A 13,333-nucleotide genomic window follows, 5' to 3' on the forward strand; every position below is an offset into this window, starting at 1 on the left:
TGCATGTGTGAGCATGCCTGGACATGGCTGCATGTGCATGTGTGAGCATGCCTGGACATGGCTGCATGTGTGTGTGTGCATGCCTGGACATAGCTGCATGTGCATGTGTGAACATGCCTGGACATGGCTGCATGTGCATGCAGATGTCTTCACTCATCTCCATCTTCTCTTTTTGAGACATAGTCTCTTCCTTGGGCCCAGAGCTCACTATTTCTGCTCAGCCAGCCAGCCCTCTATGGGAGGGGCTCCCATTTCTGCTTCCTGGGCATTGGGCTGCAGGAGGGCTGCCACACCAGCATGTTCATGAGAGCTGGAGCCTGAACTGCAGTCACCAGCTTGGTACAGCACTCACTGGGCTGTCTTCCTGCCCCTCCTTTTCTATCTCAGTAGCTTCTACACACAATTAAACCTGGCAAACCACCTCTAATGCTGGTTTAAACACTTGTGCCTCTGCAATAATAAGCCTATGATGATGGCCATAACTCACCACCCACAAACGGAAACACTCCCCACACTCTGGTCCTGACTGAGCTACCAAGTGAGCCCAGAGTCCCTTTCTTTTTTTCTCCATCTGGCAGCCCAGGCTGCTGACACAACCAACCCAGCTGGCGTCTGAATGACTGGGCTATCACATATATGCCATTAAAATAAAGCTGTGATAAAAACTGTTTTTCTTCATTCCTACTGAAGTTGTATTCAGCTATCCACAGTACACAGTGTGTAACTCTGGCATGCCAGTGAGGTGTGTGACACCATGAAATAAGTAAGCAAGCACATCTGTAGACCACACTCAGTCCTCCTTGTCGAGGTGCTTGGCTGTACTATGGCACCTTTGTCTTTGTGGCCTGGGACTGTGCTTAGGGACTCATTCATACACGCTAGGCAAGTGCTCTCGCACTGAGCTGTACCCTAAGCCTTATTATTGGATCCATTATGCATGAAAATACATACGGCCATGGGCTAACAAAGCACATATAAAGTCCTAAACAATTTGCTGAAATACCAGACAGCTGTGTACAGTAACCACCACACAGAACAGCAACTCCTAAGCCCAGGCCACCCTGAATATGGTGAGTAGTTACACTTAAGAGAAATTGGAAAGTTAAACTAGCAGCTCTGACCTGACCAAAGTCAAATATGGAATTCCTGAGTCAAAGAACCTCCCTAACAGTTCTCAGGCCCAGTGGACTTAAGACACAGCTCTGGGTGACATTCTGTGCGTGTGGCTTCCACAGGATCACCACATCAAGGGATGTGATTGACCTCAGAGAAGGGACAGTCGTGAAGGCTAGAGCAGGGATTTTAGAGCCTAAGTATGCTTAGCAAACGTCCCCAATATTAAAAGAAACGCAATTTATTTCCCTAGCACTTCAGATACAGAAACGACTAAGTCTCAGATCCACCCTAAAGAGAGAACATGAGCTGGAAAGGCAATTTAACCACGGACGTGTGGAGCTGACTCCTCCAGCCCAGGTTCTGTGCTGCAGCAGGAGACTTGTCCTTCTTAGTGAGTGAGCGAAGGAGCATGAGCAGTGTGACAGCTATCGGCTCATCAGCCCAGATGGATGCTAGATAGCAAATTTATCTAAGGAGGAAAAATACCATTCCCCTAAAATATATTTTATGCTTCCTTTCAAATTATCCTAAATTAGTTGCTCCAGTCTAAGAATAATGGCATAAAATGAACAATGCATTTATTAAGCACTTGCTGCAACCTGTGACAGAACAAATGATATTTCTAAGAATTCTTAAACTAATAGAGCATTTCAGCTCTCATTAATAACTATCTGAAGCACTGGGCTTATGCAACTCATTCAGTGGATCTAGCCTACATCACAATTACTTTGAACCTTAGCTTTTAGAAAAGAAACCCATTTTAAAACAATAAAATGCCCAGCAATTCAAACGGCTGTGAATATCGCACGAGTACGCAGAATGATCTTACAGTGGCGATTGGTCCATCGACGTGGTAATCCAGGCTGAAGACATCCCACCCAGTGTCACCAGGAGAGACCTGACAGCAATAAAATAAAACAACACATAATTGAGAGGCGTTGTACTTGCAACTGAAGAGCCTGCCAACTGCTCAAAGGAAAGGCAGTACAAGGAGGTACAGGCTTTAAAACCAGGAAGTGCTCCACTGTGCAAGCAGGAGCCTGCATCACCAGCATCCAGGCGAGCGAGTGAGCGAACAGAGAGGAGCGGAGCATATCACAGTGCTCTGCGATCGTGCGGGAATCATGACTGGCATTGTTCTGAATGAACAGTACAGACAAGCTCCAAGTTCTGAACCTTTTTATGACAAAACCACACTGCCTGCTGTCAGGCACAGAAACTTAAAAACCCTGTAGTTCAAAAAAAACAAAACAACAACAACAAAAACAACCCAGTGGGTCTATAGTAATGAGGCAGATCAGGCAGTGAGGGCTCAAGTTCATAACCCAAAGCGTGGCCCTTCTACCACACCACCTCCAGACACGAAAGGTCTGAGGAGCAGACAGACAGAGTCCCTGCCTGCTGACCATGTGCGTCTCCTCCAATGTACTATTAAATGTGCTCACACCACTAAGTACCCGTGGGAATCCCATGCTCTATGGGACCTATCCCCTTAGAAAGATGTGCACCCTCACACAGTACCCTCACATGCCCCCAGCACCCTCACTTACCTCCAGCAGCCTCACATCGAGCCTCTTAAGGATCTCCGGGCTGTCAAACTGAGCATTGGTGGCTCTCACAGCAGTTTCAAGAATCCCCGTCAAGTTATGCTGATACAAAGTTGTTGCTGGCCGAACAAGTTCTGGTCTTTAGAAAAGGTGTTTAAAGTTAAAGATACTATTATTTGAAATTTTTTAAAAATTAATTTAAAAAGTAAAAGCTAAAAACGGAAGACAGTGGGATAGTAACACATAGCTACAGAAGCATCACGGTGCCTAGCAACCACTCTGTGGCCTCACTTAGGTTTCTCACGAGTCCTTGAAAGAGTATCAAGAGTGTGTTTCACTCCAGAGCCTTGTATGTGGCCACTGCAAAGACAACAAAGTGAGACCCTCTGAGGCGCCCACACCATGCTTGAGTGTCTTACTGTCTTCCTGCATGCTTCTTTCTCTTATCCCTGTGCTCAAAATTTATTAAAATAATTTTAAAAATCTCAACTCTGCTTCATTAAGCAAAGCTCATGACATTAACTACTAACAATGCTGTAGAAAGTAGGTTTCTTCAAAATATTAAAAACATTAATTTCCATTCAGCTTAGGGTGAAAGTACTTATATGTGCGACACATCTTGATAGTTTTCACACTATGGCTAGCTTACGGGCAGGACTGTTACAGTTTCCTACGAAGACCCTATGTCCATGCAGCTAACTATAGACATCACAGTTCCAGTGGCCAGCACCACACCATCACCAGCACCTAGCTTACTTCATTGCTCAGGGCTGTGCATCCAGACACGAAGCCCCCACTCTTCTGACTAAGATGGCAATCATGGCAGGTGTGCAGGAGATAGACTGATGGCTGAGGAGAGAGCCCTGCACCGAAGATGACTGACACACCAGGACAGGAGACAACACCCGGGGAGGAGTGATCCGCAATGCTGAGCACACCCCCACTCTGTGCTGCTTGGCTAGGCTGTCTGCACAAGCATCCACTTTGCATGCCCACGCCTGTGCACTGCCGCTGTTGGCCAGCACCATGAGAGCATCTACCCTTTAATAGCTCCTCGCCACATCCTCTTTAACTCTCTGCGAAACCTACACACTTCTGGCGTGGAAATGCTCTGCACTCATGGGCTTGCTGAGCATCCACGCCAGCTGATGACCAGCTCCAACTCAGACGCTCCTGGGCACCGCCACCCATACTCCCCTGGAGGATGAGATGGGCCAGCTGGAGACAACCTCCTGGGAAGTCAGACTAACTCGGAGGTCACAGGCTCAAAACATCAGCTTCATTAGCACAGGCAAGGTGTAATGCCTTCTTTTTTTTTTTGTCCTGAAGAGAACAATTTATTATAAAATTATTATTAAAGGGAACCCTTAGACACACCAAGGACAATGCCCTTCAAACTCTTCAGTGAGAGCACTGGCCCTACTGTGACCACACAAGCCCCATTCACCGTCAGCCCTGTCCAGAGCCCTGAGCTACACACACCAGGTCTGGATACTCCACAAGAGGAGGAAGGCCGCAGGGCACAGTGAGATAGGCAATGTTGTCAAGCTGCATAAAGCACATGGACCAAGAGGCCAATTTAAAATACATATTTATCATGTTAATTTCAAACGGAAGCCAAAGTCAACTGTGACTAGCTTCCAGCTCCACCCCCTCAGGGAGCCACTGCACGTCATGATGGTCACAGGGACTTGAGGCTTCCTCATGACCTTGGCGTGGCACACTTCTGATGATCTGCTAGCTACCAGAGACAACTATAAAGGATTTAACCCAGGAAAACTTTATCTATGTAGAGCTGGTTTTAAACAAAGATTTGCAACAATTCAACCCATTTCCTCCTAATGGAAGGTGGAGCCCCTCACTTGAGCAAATCCATTAAGTGCCGTATGAAGTCTCCTTGGCCAAGCAGCAGGTACCGTCGCATGGCCTGCATGTGTTCCAGCAGACTGTACTTTTTATTGAGGACATCCAACAGATATTTGCTGGTCTCAAAATAAGCAGCATCAATTTTCCCTTGAAATGCGTTTTCTAAGTCTGTGAATAAATCCGCAGCTGTAAAAACAAGAAGGACAGGCACACGTCCGTATGTAGCACATATCTTAACAGAGGAACAGTAAAGGCCTATGTGGAACCCAAGCCAACCCATCAACGTAGACCCAACCCAGCCACAGTCAATGAAGGCAAAGCAGTCCTGAGCCCAGAAGGCCAGCGCCCTGGACCAAGAGCAGATGCTGGCACTTGGATTCCAGGAGAAGCAGCTCCAGCCCTGTCCGTAAGGCAGTAGCTACAGTGTGTCTCACTTAACTTGTCTCACAATAGCATAGGAGCATCAAAGCCCCAACAGCACTGAGAGACTCCGGGGCCACCTACACCTCTTGTGTGATGTAGGCATGGTGGAAAGGTCAAAACTCCAATACAGTCTCTGACCCTTTCTACTTCTTAAACACAAGGGCCTTCCCCAAATCTGGCTCTGGATCCCGTCTCTTCTTATGCAAAGACTCAAATGGCAGAGCACTAGCAAACTGGAGATAAGTTGCCAGCAAAAGAGAGGCTGAGGCAGGAAGCAAGAGAGTGAAGGAAGAGGGCCGGATGGCAGATTTCCACCAGCCGGCAAGGGAACCTGTCAACTGCGGCAGGCAGATCCTGAAGAGCCTGAGTCACAGGCCTCCCACCTGCCTTATTGACTATCCTTTCATCACCATGGGAATAAAGCCATGTAAATCACTAAGGAGGTAACAGTTTACTTGATTCAATGCTACTATCTAATTCCATGTTAAAAAATCTGAGCATCCACACAACAATAGGTATTTCGCACAAGTTCATATATATTCTGTATACATATATTTTAGTGATCCAGGTAATATATAGATACACTGCAGTACAGAGTTTTAAGCAACATTATTACCATCACCGCCAGGGTCCCTACCCATCCATACTTACCTTCTCACACGGTCATAACCACATGACCATCACCACTTCCATCCCTACCATCACCACTACCACAACCCCATCACTGTTACCACCACAAGAGCCATACCGTCACGGGGTGACTCTGCCGACTTCGTCACTGCTATCATTTTTGTAGTAGGTGTCTGATCATGACAAACTTGGTGCAAGAAATTTATTGACTTTCCTATCAAAAGGACCTAAAAAGAAAAAGAGCTATGATTCATCTTTATACAAGTTGGTGGTCCAAACACTTTGAATATCCCCACATCCCACATTAGCTACTGACTTAAAAACACAGACCATAAGCACTGGATCTCTATCGAGTGAGCGCTAGGAGCTCAAACAGCTCACCAGCAAGCATACATCAGCATGGTCCATTAGCAGAGCACAACACAACTTCCTTACATGAAGGTCAGCTGGCACATCGTCCAAGCACTCGAAGCAATGACAGTCAACACCAAATGGCGGTGTCCAGTCGGCCTACCTTCCTAGACTGGTCCATCGTAATGAAGGAGGGGATCATTGACTTCCTCAGGGTATACTTGTCGTGCCATAGACGGTCAGTTTTAACTGTTGGATCAGACGCCACAAAAAACTGAGAGCAAAAGAACACGGAGCATTAGAAATACTTCTGAAAAGCCAGGCCACGGTAGTGCACGCCTTTAATCCCAGCACTTGGTAGGCAGAGGCAGGTGGACCCCTGAGTTCAAGACCAGCCTGGTCTACAAAGTGAGTTCCAGGTCAGCCAGGGTCAAACAGAGAAACCCTGTTTCAAAAAACCAAAAGTTAAAATAAAATAAAATGAAGAAATACTTGTAAAAATATTAGTTATAGTAACAAGGACATTATTACAAAGTTAATCTATAAGTAAGCTCTTCAGACACAAAGAGCCCACTCACCTACACAATAAACAAAGTACTCTGGACAGAAAGCTAAGTTATGTTCTAGATAATTAAAACCAACTACAACAAAAGCAAGTTGCACCTCTCCGTGGAGACTTAGGAGTGGGGCGCAGCATGAGTGCAGTAAGCCTCTGGCTGGCAGCCTCCAGGACTGAGTCCTGAGGGTTCTTCATGCTCGAGGAGTTCCACACCCACACACAACTCCAGCGCTTTCTCAGCACTCAAGGCCAGTGGCCCTCGGGGTGTGTACTCATGATCACTTCCGCTCCAGAGTGCCACAGGCTGGAGCAGCAGCTGAGCACACAGGGTGTTCACAAACTGCAGTCCACAGACAAGAGCCCACCACACAAGACCTCCCATGCAAGGGCCACCTGCAACCAAGCAGCCCAAGGGCACTGCAGAGACTTTCTCACGAGACTCTCCCCTGGGAATACCTATTCGTGATAAGCACTGCGTCTATCTCATCAGTCACTGCTCACCTTCCCCCTCCCACAGGAAAAAGATCCAGCAGCCACTGCCTCCAGTTCATCTACAGTACAAAGAGACGGCTTACCTGTTTAGCCACGAGGCTCTGGTCCCTACAAACTTGCTCTGCAGAAGCAGAACTGACCAGCCAGTTATGTTCAGTCTCTGTGTAAATGACCGGACACCTCCAAAGCCTGCCCAGCAGCAGGGCACCCTGTATTCTGTACCCTTAGCTAAGTGAAGCTGAGCACACTGCCACAGTGCTAATGCCCTTTGGTGTTTTCCTCCTGTGCCCCGTTCCGGTTTTGCTGTTGCTGTAATAACTGCGAGCTTCCTTTCCTGATCCATGAAGATGGATCATCCACCCCATTTTCCAGATTACAGAAATAGCTTTCAGTGTATTTTTTACCATTTTATTTTATTTTGTATTATTTCTATCATTGATTACCTTAAATAAAATATTATTCTTTTATTGGTAAAGCTTTTAGATTGAAATGTGTTATACTTCTAATATGCTATTAAATGTCAAAGGCAATCTGGGGTGATATAGGTCTTTAATCCTAGTAACTGGAAAGTAGACATATCTCTGCAAGTTCTAGGTCAGCCAGGACTGCATAGTAAGATTTTTGCCTCATAAATAAATAAATAGCATGTAAGCTAGAAACTACTAGATTTATTAATTCTAACAGTGGTTTATCTTGAGTTGTATATATAGACAATATTACAATCGATGAATAAAGCCAGTGTTGTTGGGAAAAATGTCAAAAAAAAAGCAAGTGAATATGACAATGATCTATAATAATCATGTAACCATTAAAAATAAAGTTTCTTACTGTGTAACAGATTTCCAAGAACTTGAAGACAAATACTAATCTTTTCAGGAAAAACAAGATGCAAGTTTACATTTACAAATATAGGACATAGTAATAGCTAGTCAGGATTTCAAAGAAACTTTATAATAAGAACTTGATGAAGAATAACTTAATGTCAGAAAGTGACACTCATCATTTACTTCCAAGAAAAGCTGAGGAATGACGTGGCACACACGCAGCACAGCTGAAACTAAGCACACACAGTATACTCACTCATGATCAGACGTCTAACTCTCTCTGCCAGATCTGCACAGACAATCAAAACCTTTAAACTGCACAAATGTGTAACTCGGAAAAGCTTTAATAATTGATACCAGCTAAACATTTTGCTGGTTTTGTTGTTTTAGATAGCATCACTCTCTCAGAGTGGTTACCACGTGTTCTGCAGAAATCCACTGCGAGATGCCTGTCAGTTACAATGAGGTCTCACCCATGTTTTTGAAGGCCAAGCTTTTGAATGCTGACATTCTTGTGACCAGAAAGAAGGGATCATTTGTTACTAACTAACTAATCTAACTTATACTCTTGTTCTATGCTACCTTTCCAACTTAAAATATATAACAAAGGCAGTTTGAGGAAACAGACACTGTTATCATGCAGCTATCATGCAGCACATACTGAGAGAAACAAGAAAATGCTATAAACCCACCATAAGCATCTCCCTGGTTACCTCACTGTGCCACAACTGCCCTTTGGCTTGCCATTCAACAGATTTAGATTAATTGCATATAAATTATATTCCTCTGTTATTCACTTAACCACAAGAGCTAGTTTATATAGACAGAACACCAATTTATCCTGATAGTTTGCAGCTGGGTTTCTATCAGTGTGAACAATAAGAAATTTTAATTTAAATTATTAAAAACCTCCCAGACAATTCAGTAATCTTTGGAAGTCACAAACACAGTGTTTCATCTGGGGCACAGGAGCGTGCAATCAGTCTACGAGCAGCTAGTGGTGAGCACAAAGGGTGTGCTCATCTTTAGAGTATAATGCCCCCTGTGAGATATACATGTGGCAGAGGAAAACCAAGGTCATAGTATAATTGCAATGAGCCTGCACTGTATTGATGCATTCCCCCTCAAGGTCCTTCAATTTCTACCATTATGTCAATCACAGAAAGAATCTAGGCAAAAAAATAAAACGTCATTGTACCGATTTCTCATTAACTGCTAGACAACCGTGCACTCCCCGCCCTACAACAGGAGCAGAGGGGAGATGTCCTTAGCATGCAGCTTAGTGTCTAGGAATGAGATCTGTCAGCAGAGCAGACGCTCCCACAGCTCCTCCCTGCAACAGCACCCGGACTCCAGCTTAGTGCCTAAAATGCTCACAGCCCTTCAAAGGGCGGAGTCCAGTCAGCTTCCTTATACCACGAAGGTCGTGGACCAGGTAAACACTCACTTTACAGTTTTCAAAGGGCACTGGGCTGGAGCTGCGCTGGCTAAATTCATCCCTAAGTATTTCAGGATATGAGTATAGCTGCTTTCTTTATTTTCTATTGGCAGCATTTACTGAGCATAGAGGAACAAGGGGTTTTTGTCCCTGCCTGGCAGTCCGCTAGTCTGAGAACTTAGTGCAATGCGCAGGTGCACCCCCTTCCCGACTATCTCTATACAGTGCACACTGGGCTTTCTTTCTGTTAAGATCATGTCATCTAGGATGGGCTAAGCGTACTTCTTCCTGGTTTTTCTACCAGATTGGACTCCTCTCCGTTCCTGTCTTGCCAGCGTGAGCACACTGCTGAGAAGGAGAGATAACAGTGTAACGTTGTCTCCTTCTTCATCCAGAGACAAGGCGGACTGCCTCTCACCAGTCACAGACAGTAGCTGTCCCAAAGCTTGAGATCCTTTCTGGTGAAGGTTACAGTATTTTAACACTGAATTGTGCTAAATGTCAACAGACAATTCTTACCAACAAAGTAGACTGTGTCCCTAAACTCTTATCATGCCAACCACGATGGTAGACTATGGTCCACACCTATGTGATTCCTGGGATAAAACCCCTTTTGATAACAATGTTTTCAATATGTGGAATTCTAAATTTTGCTTCCTAGTATTAACTGGGGGCTTTCCACATCTACAGTCCTAAGAGAAGTGGTCACACATTTGTCTCGTGTGCTACTACAATGACCTCATAAGATGAACTTAAATGTTCCTTCCTGTTGTACTTTGTTAAGTTTGAGAAGGCTTGGTGGCGACTCTGTAGCTGTCTGGTTAGAACTATCTCACCACGGCCTTGCCTCACAAATTATCTTAACTGCTGACAGATCCACTGACCTGCCGGAGGCCTCAGCACGGCCCTGCTTCTTCATGAATCTGCAGGCTGGGAACTCTCACGGTTTACTTAACAGGAACCTCTCTCTTTTTTCTCCATTTCTGCAAGACACTCTCAATGGTGGCAGAATTCCCAGTGGTGTTACGCTAAGCACCCACCACCTGCTGGCCTTCTCGTGAAAGGGCAGTTGCTGAAGTTCTCATCTGCTGCTGTGGGACTTTCCCCGACTTTGGCTCTCTGCAGTTCTGCTAGGACATGTCTCCTTGTACTTGCTAAAGCAGCACAAGAAAGGAAGGAGCTAGAGAAAGCACCCAAGGAGCTGAAGGGGTCCGCAACCCTATAGGTGGAACAACAATATGAACCAACCAGTACCCCCAGAGCTTGTGTCTCTAGCTGCATATGGAGCAGAAGATGGCCTAGTCGGCCATCATTGGGAAGAGAGGCCCCTTGCTCTTTCAAACTTTATATGCCCCAGTACAGGGGACCGCCAGGGCCAGGAAGCAGGAGTGGGTGGGTTGGGGAGCAGGGTGGGGGAGGGTATAGGGAACTTTTGGGATAGCATTTGAAATGTAAATGAAGAAAATAGCCAATAAAAAAAGAAGAAGAAAAGGCAGGCAGGCTTACTCGGTCTCATGTTTCGTAGGCTGCATCTACAGTAGGGAAGGAGGCAGAGCAGAGAATGCTGCCTCCACTGGCTCTCTGTCCTCTCTAGTTGAGCCTGCATCCCCAGCCGGCCTCTGGGATGCTGCTACATCCCAGGTAGGTGTAGCCTCCTAACTAATCCCCGCTGGGCTCTTTTGCTCAGGCACAGTCAGGTGCCTGGGCTTTACCAGGCGCTTCTCAGGCTACCCAGGCTGACTGCCAACACTGACCACAGGAGTCAGTTCTTTTTCAGCTCACAGTATCTTCTTGGCTTCCCTATCCAGTTTCTCTTCACCCGTATTTACACCTTCCAATGGCTGAAGAAGCATTTCCCTCTGCAGATACTCCACAAACTACTCACTTAGAGCCACCGAGATAGCACTTGAAAAAATTAAATTTCACAATCAAATCCTAACTGACTTTGGCCAAGCTGAGGAAGAATTAACCTATTGTAGGACTATAGAGGCAAAATCCTCAAATGTTTATTACACAGAAAAGTCAAATACACAATGTAATGCTCTAAGCTACTAAATGTGTACAGTAAATCTACTACTTGCAGTTAAAGATAACCTTCCCAAATGTGACTTAAAACGTAAATGAAAACTATTCATAGAGTTCACCATGAAGGACATCAGGGACAGGAAACATCCACAAGTCACACAGTGTTCTAGACTGAACCAGCTTGGGCAAACCTTGCCCTTGCTGCTCGTCTCACTCGAGACTCACTTGCTCACAGCGAGCCCTGGACTCGCCCAGGCTTCGTGTAGATCCAGGAGGGAGGGAAGGCTGAGTGAGGCAGACCCAGCAGCAATGAAGCAGGTCTAAGTCACTGCAGTTAACTGCAGCCCTCAGCAAAGAATGCTCTGCACCTAACCTCACAGAGAACTATTTACCAGTCAGTCATCATCACCAGCAAAAGGAGCAAGGAACACCAGGGTCACCAAGTCAAAGGGTCAACATGTCAAAAGGTCACCAGGTCAAGGGTCACGTGGGCAAAGGGACTGGCTGAGAAAGGACTAGGGACCTCGGTCTTGCCAGTGACCTATGTGAACTCGGGTTAGACTGTAGAATCTTTGGTGTGGGGAGGTGTGGGAAGACTGACGGGTCAATGGAGGAACATGCAAGCTCTCACTAGCCCAGAAAAGGACCCAGGGGATGCTTGCAGAACTCATGGAACTTTAAATTAACTCGAAAGAAAAGCATGAAAAAAAATTAAAATCTTTCCCTGGGATAAGAACTGAGGTTATGCTTGCTGAGTGACGGAGATGGACTCACTCTATGGCACTCAACAGACAGACACACTCACTCAGTAACTTATAAAGTCCCGGCTGGAGCCATGGCTCAGTGAACAAAGAAAATCAAAGATCACAGCTGCAGAGGATGGAAGTTCGATTCTCACCACCCACACTGGGTGGCAGCTCACAACTTCCTAGAGCTCCAGATCCAAGGAGCCAAAGCCCCCTTCCGGACTCTGTGGACACCGTCCTCAGCCACACACAATTTATTATGGTTTCCAATTCGGTGCTTTAATGTGATTTCTGTGTGTTTCTCTCTGTATCTATATTTCTTGTGCCCTTTCTTTGGTTCTTTGTCTTCTGTTTGTTCATTTATTTTTTCCTATTCCAGCATATTTGTTTTTATTTTACCATATTTTATTATTATTTTTTAGAAGCCCATTGTATTCTAATGAGAGAGAGGGAAAGGATGAGAGGGGAGGTAGAGAGGACCTGGGAGGAGTTGAGAAGGGGAAACAATAACCAGAATATATGATATGGGAAAAACAGAACAAAAATAACAATATCATTAAAAAACAAACAGGCAAAAGCCCTGGCTATAGTGACACACACTAGTAATCCAAGAGCTGGAGAGAGACAGGCAGATCCCTAGGGCATTCTGGGTAGCCAGCCTAGTTTACTCAGTAAAAAGTGAAGAAGGTAGAAGTTGTATGGAGGTCAATACCTGAGACTAACTTCTGGCTTACACACGCACTTGAGCACACACACACAGACACACATGCACCTGTGCATACACACAATAAATCAAACCTTAAGTCTTACTCATATTTCAAGCAACTGGGTATCTTCAGAAAAATACCCGAAATGTATACCGTACTACAGCACAGTACATCAGTCTGAGAAACGTAATGAACAGTTATATACCGCACATTTCAGAAATCCAGACAGAAGCCTGGGGATATAGGTCAGTAGGTCAGTGGTGGAGCATTTGTCTAGCAAACGTGTGGCCTGGTTTCAACCCATCCCCCACCTAAAAAGCCCTTCCTCTCTGTAGCACTTCTGCAGCAAACATCAGAGCTTCTGCCGTGAATGCTGTACTCTGTGTAGTATCTATGCACTTCTTAGCCTCTTAGCATATGTGGATCAATGAGACAGCTTTTCTCACGTTTCTTTTTCCATTTCTCTGTGCTGCTGGCAATACTTTCGAGTGTGCTGTCTCTAGCTCTGTTCCCCAACTGCCAAGCCCCTCTGGTTTTGCTACAGGTTCTATGTCAGGTATTTTTAGGAACATGCACGGTGCCTCACATGTAACTACCTGTATTTCCAAA

The 13,333-nt window shown here is 45.5% G+C and overlaps 1 protein-coding gene across 4 annotated transcripts in view; it reads right to left on the reverse strand.

The window, feature by feature from the left end:
• Tubgcp3 (tubulin, gamma complex associated protein 3) overlaps window positions 1-13,333 on the reverse strand; it is a 58,578-nt gene that overhangs the window by 20,724 nt on the left and 24,521 nt on the right. For 3 of the 4 annotated variants that reach the window (XM_030243572.1, XM_006508801.3, NM_198031.1), the window contains 5 exons: window positions 6,097-6,207; window positions 5,701-5,809; window positions 4,526-4,715; window positions 2,667-2,802; window positions 1,946-2,014 (listed from right to left, as the gene is read on the reverse strand). In XM_030243572.1, the coding sequence (XP_030099432.1) occupies window positions 1,946-2,014; window positions 2,667-2,802; window positions 4,526-4,715; window positions 5,701-5,809; window positions 6,097-6,207 (615 nt within the window). Of the gene's footprint in view, window positions 1-1,945; window positions 2,015-2,666; window positions 2,803-2,845; window positions 3,987-4,525; window positions 4,716-5,700; window positions 5,810-6,096; window positions 6,208-13,333 lie in introns of those variants that run through there. The other variant, XM_006508800.2, reaches the window with a different exon arrangement.

The sequence above is a fragment of the Mus musculus genome, chromosome 8 (assembly GCF_000001635.26).
Source record: "Mus musculus strain C57BL/6J chromosome 8, GRCm38.p6 C57BL/6J".
In the NCBI taxonomy this organism is placed as follows: Eukaryota; Metazoa; Chordata; class Mammalia; order Rodentia; family Muridae; genus Mus; species Mus musculus.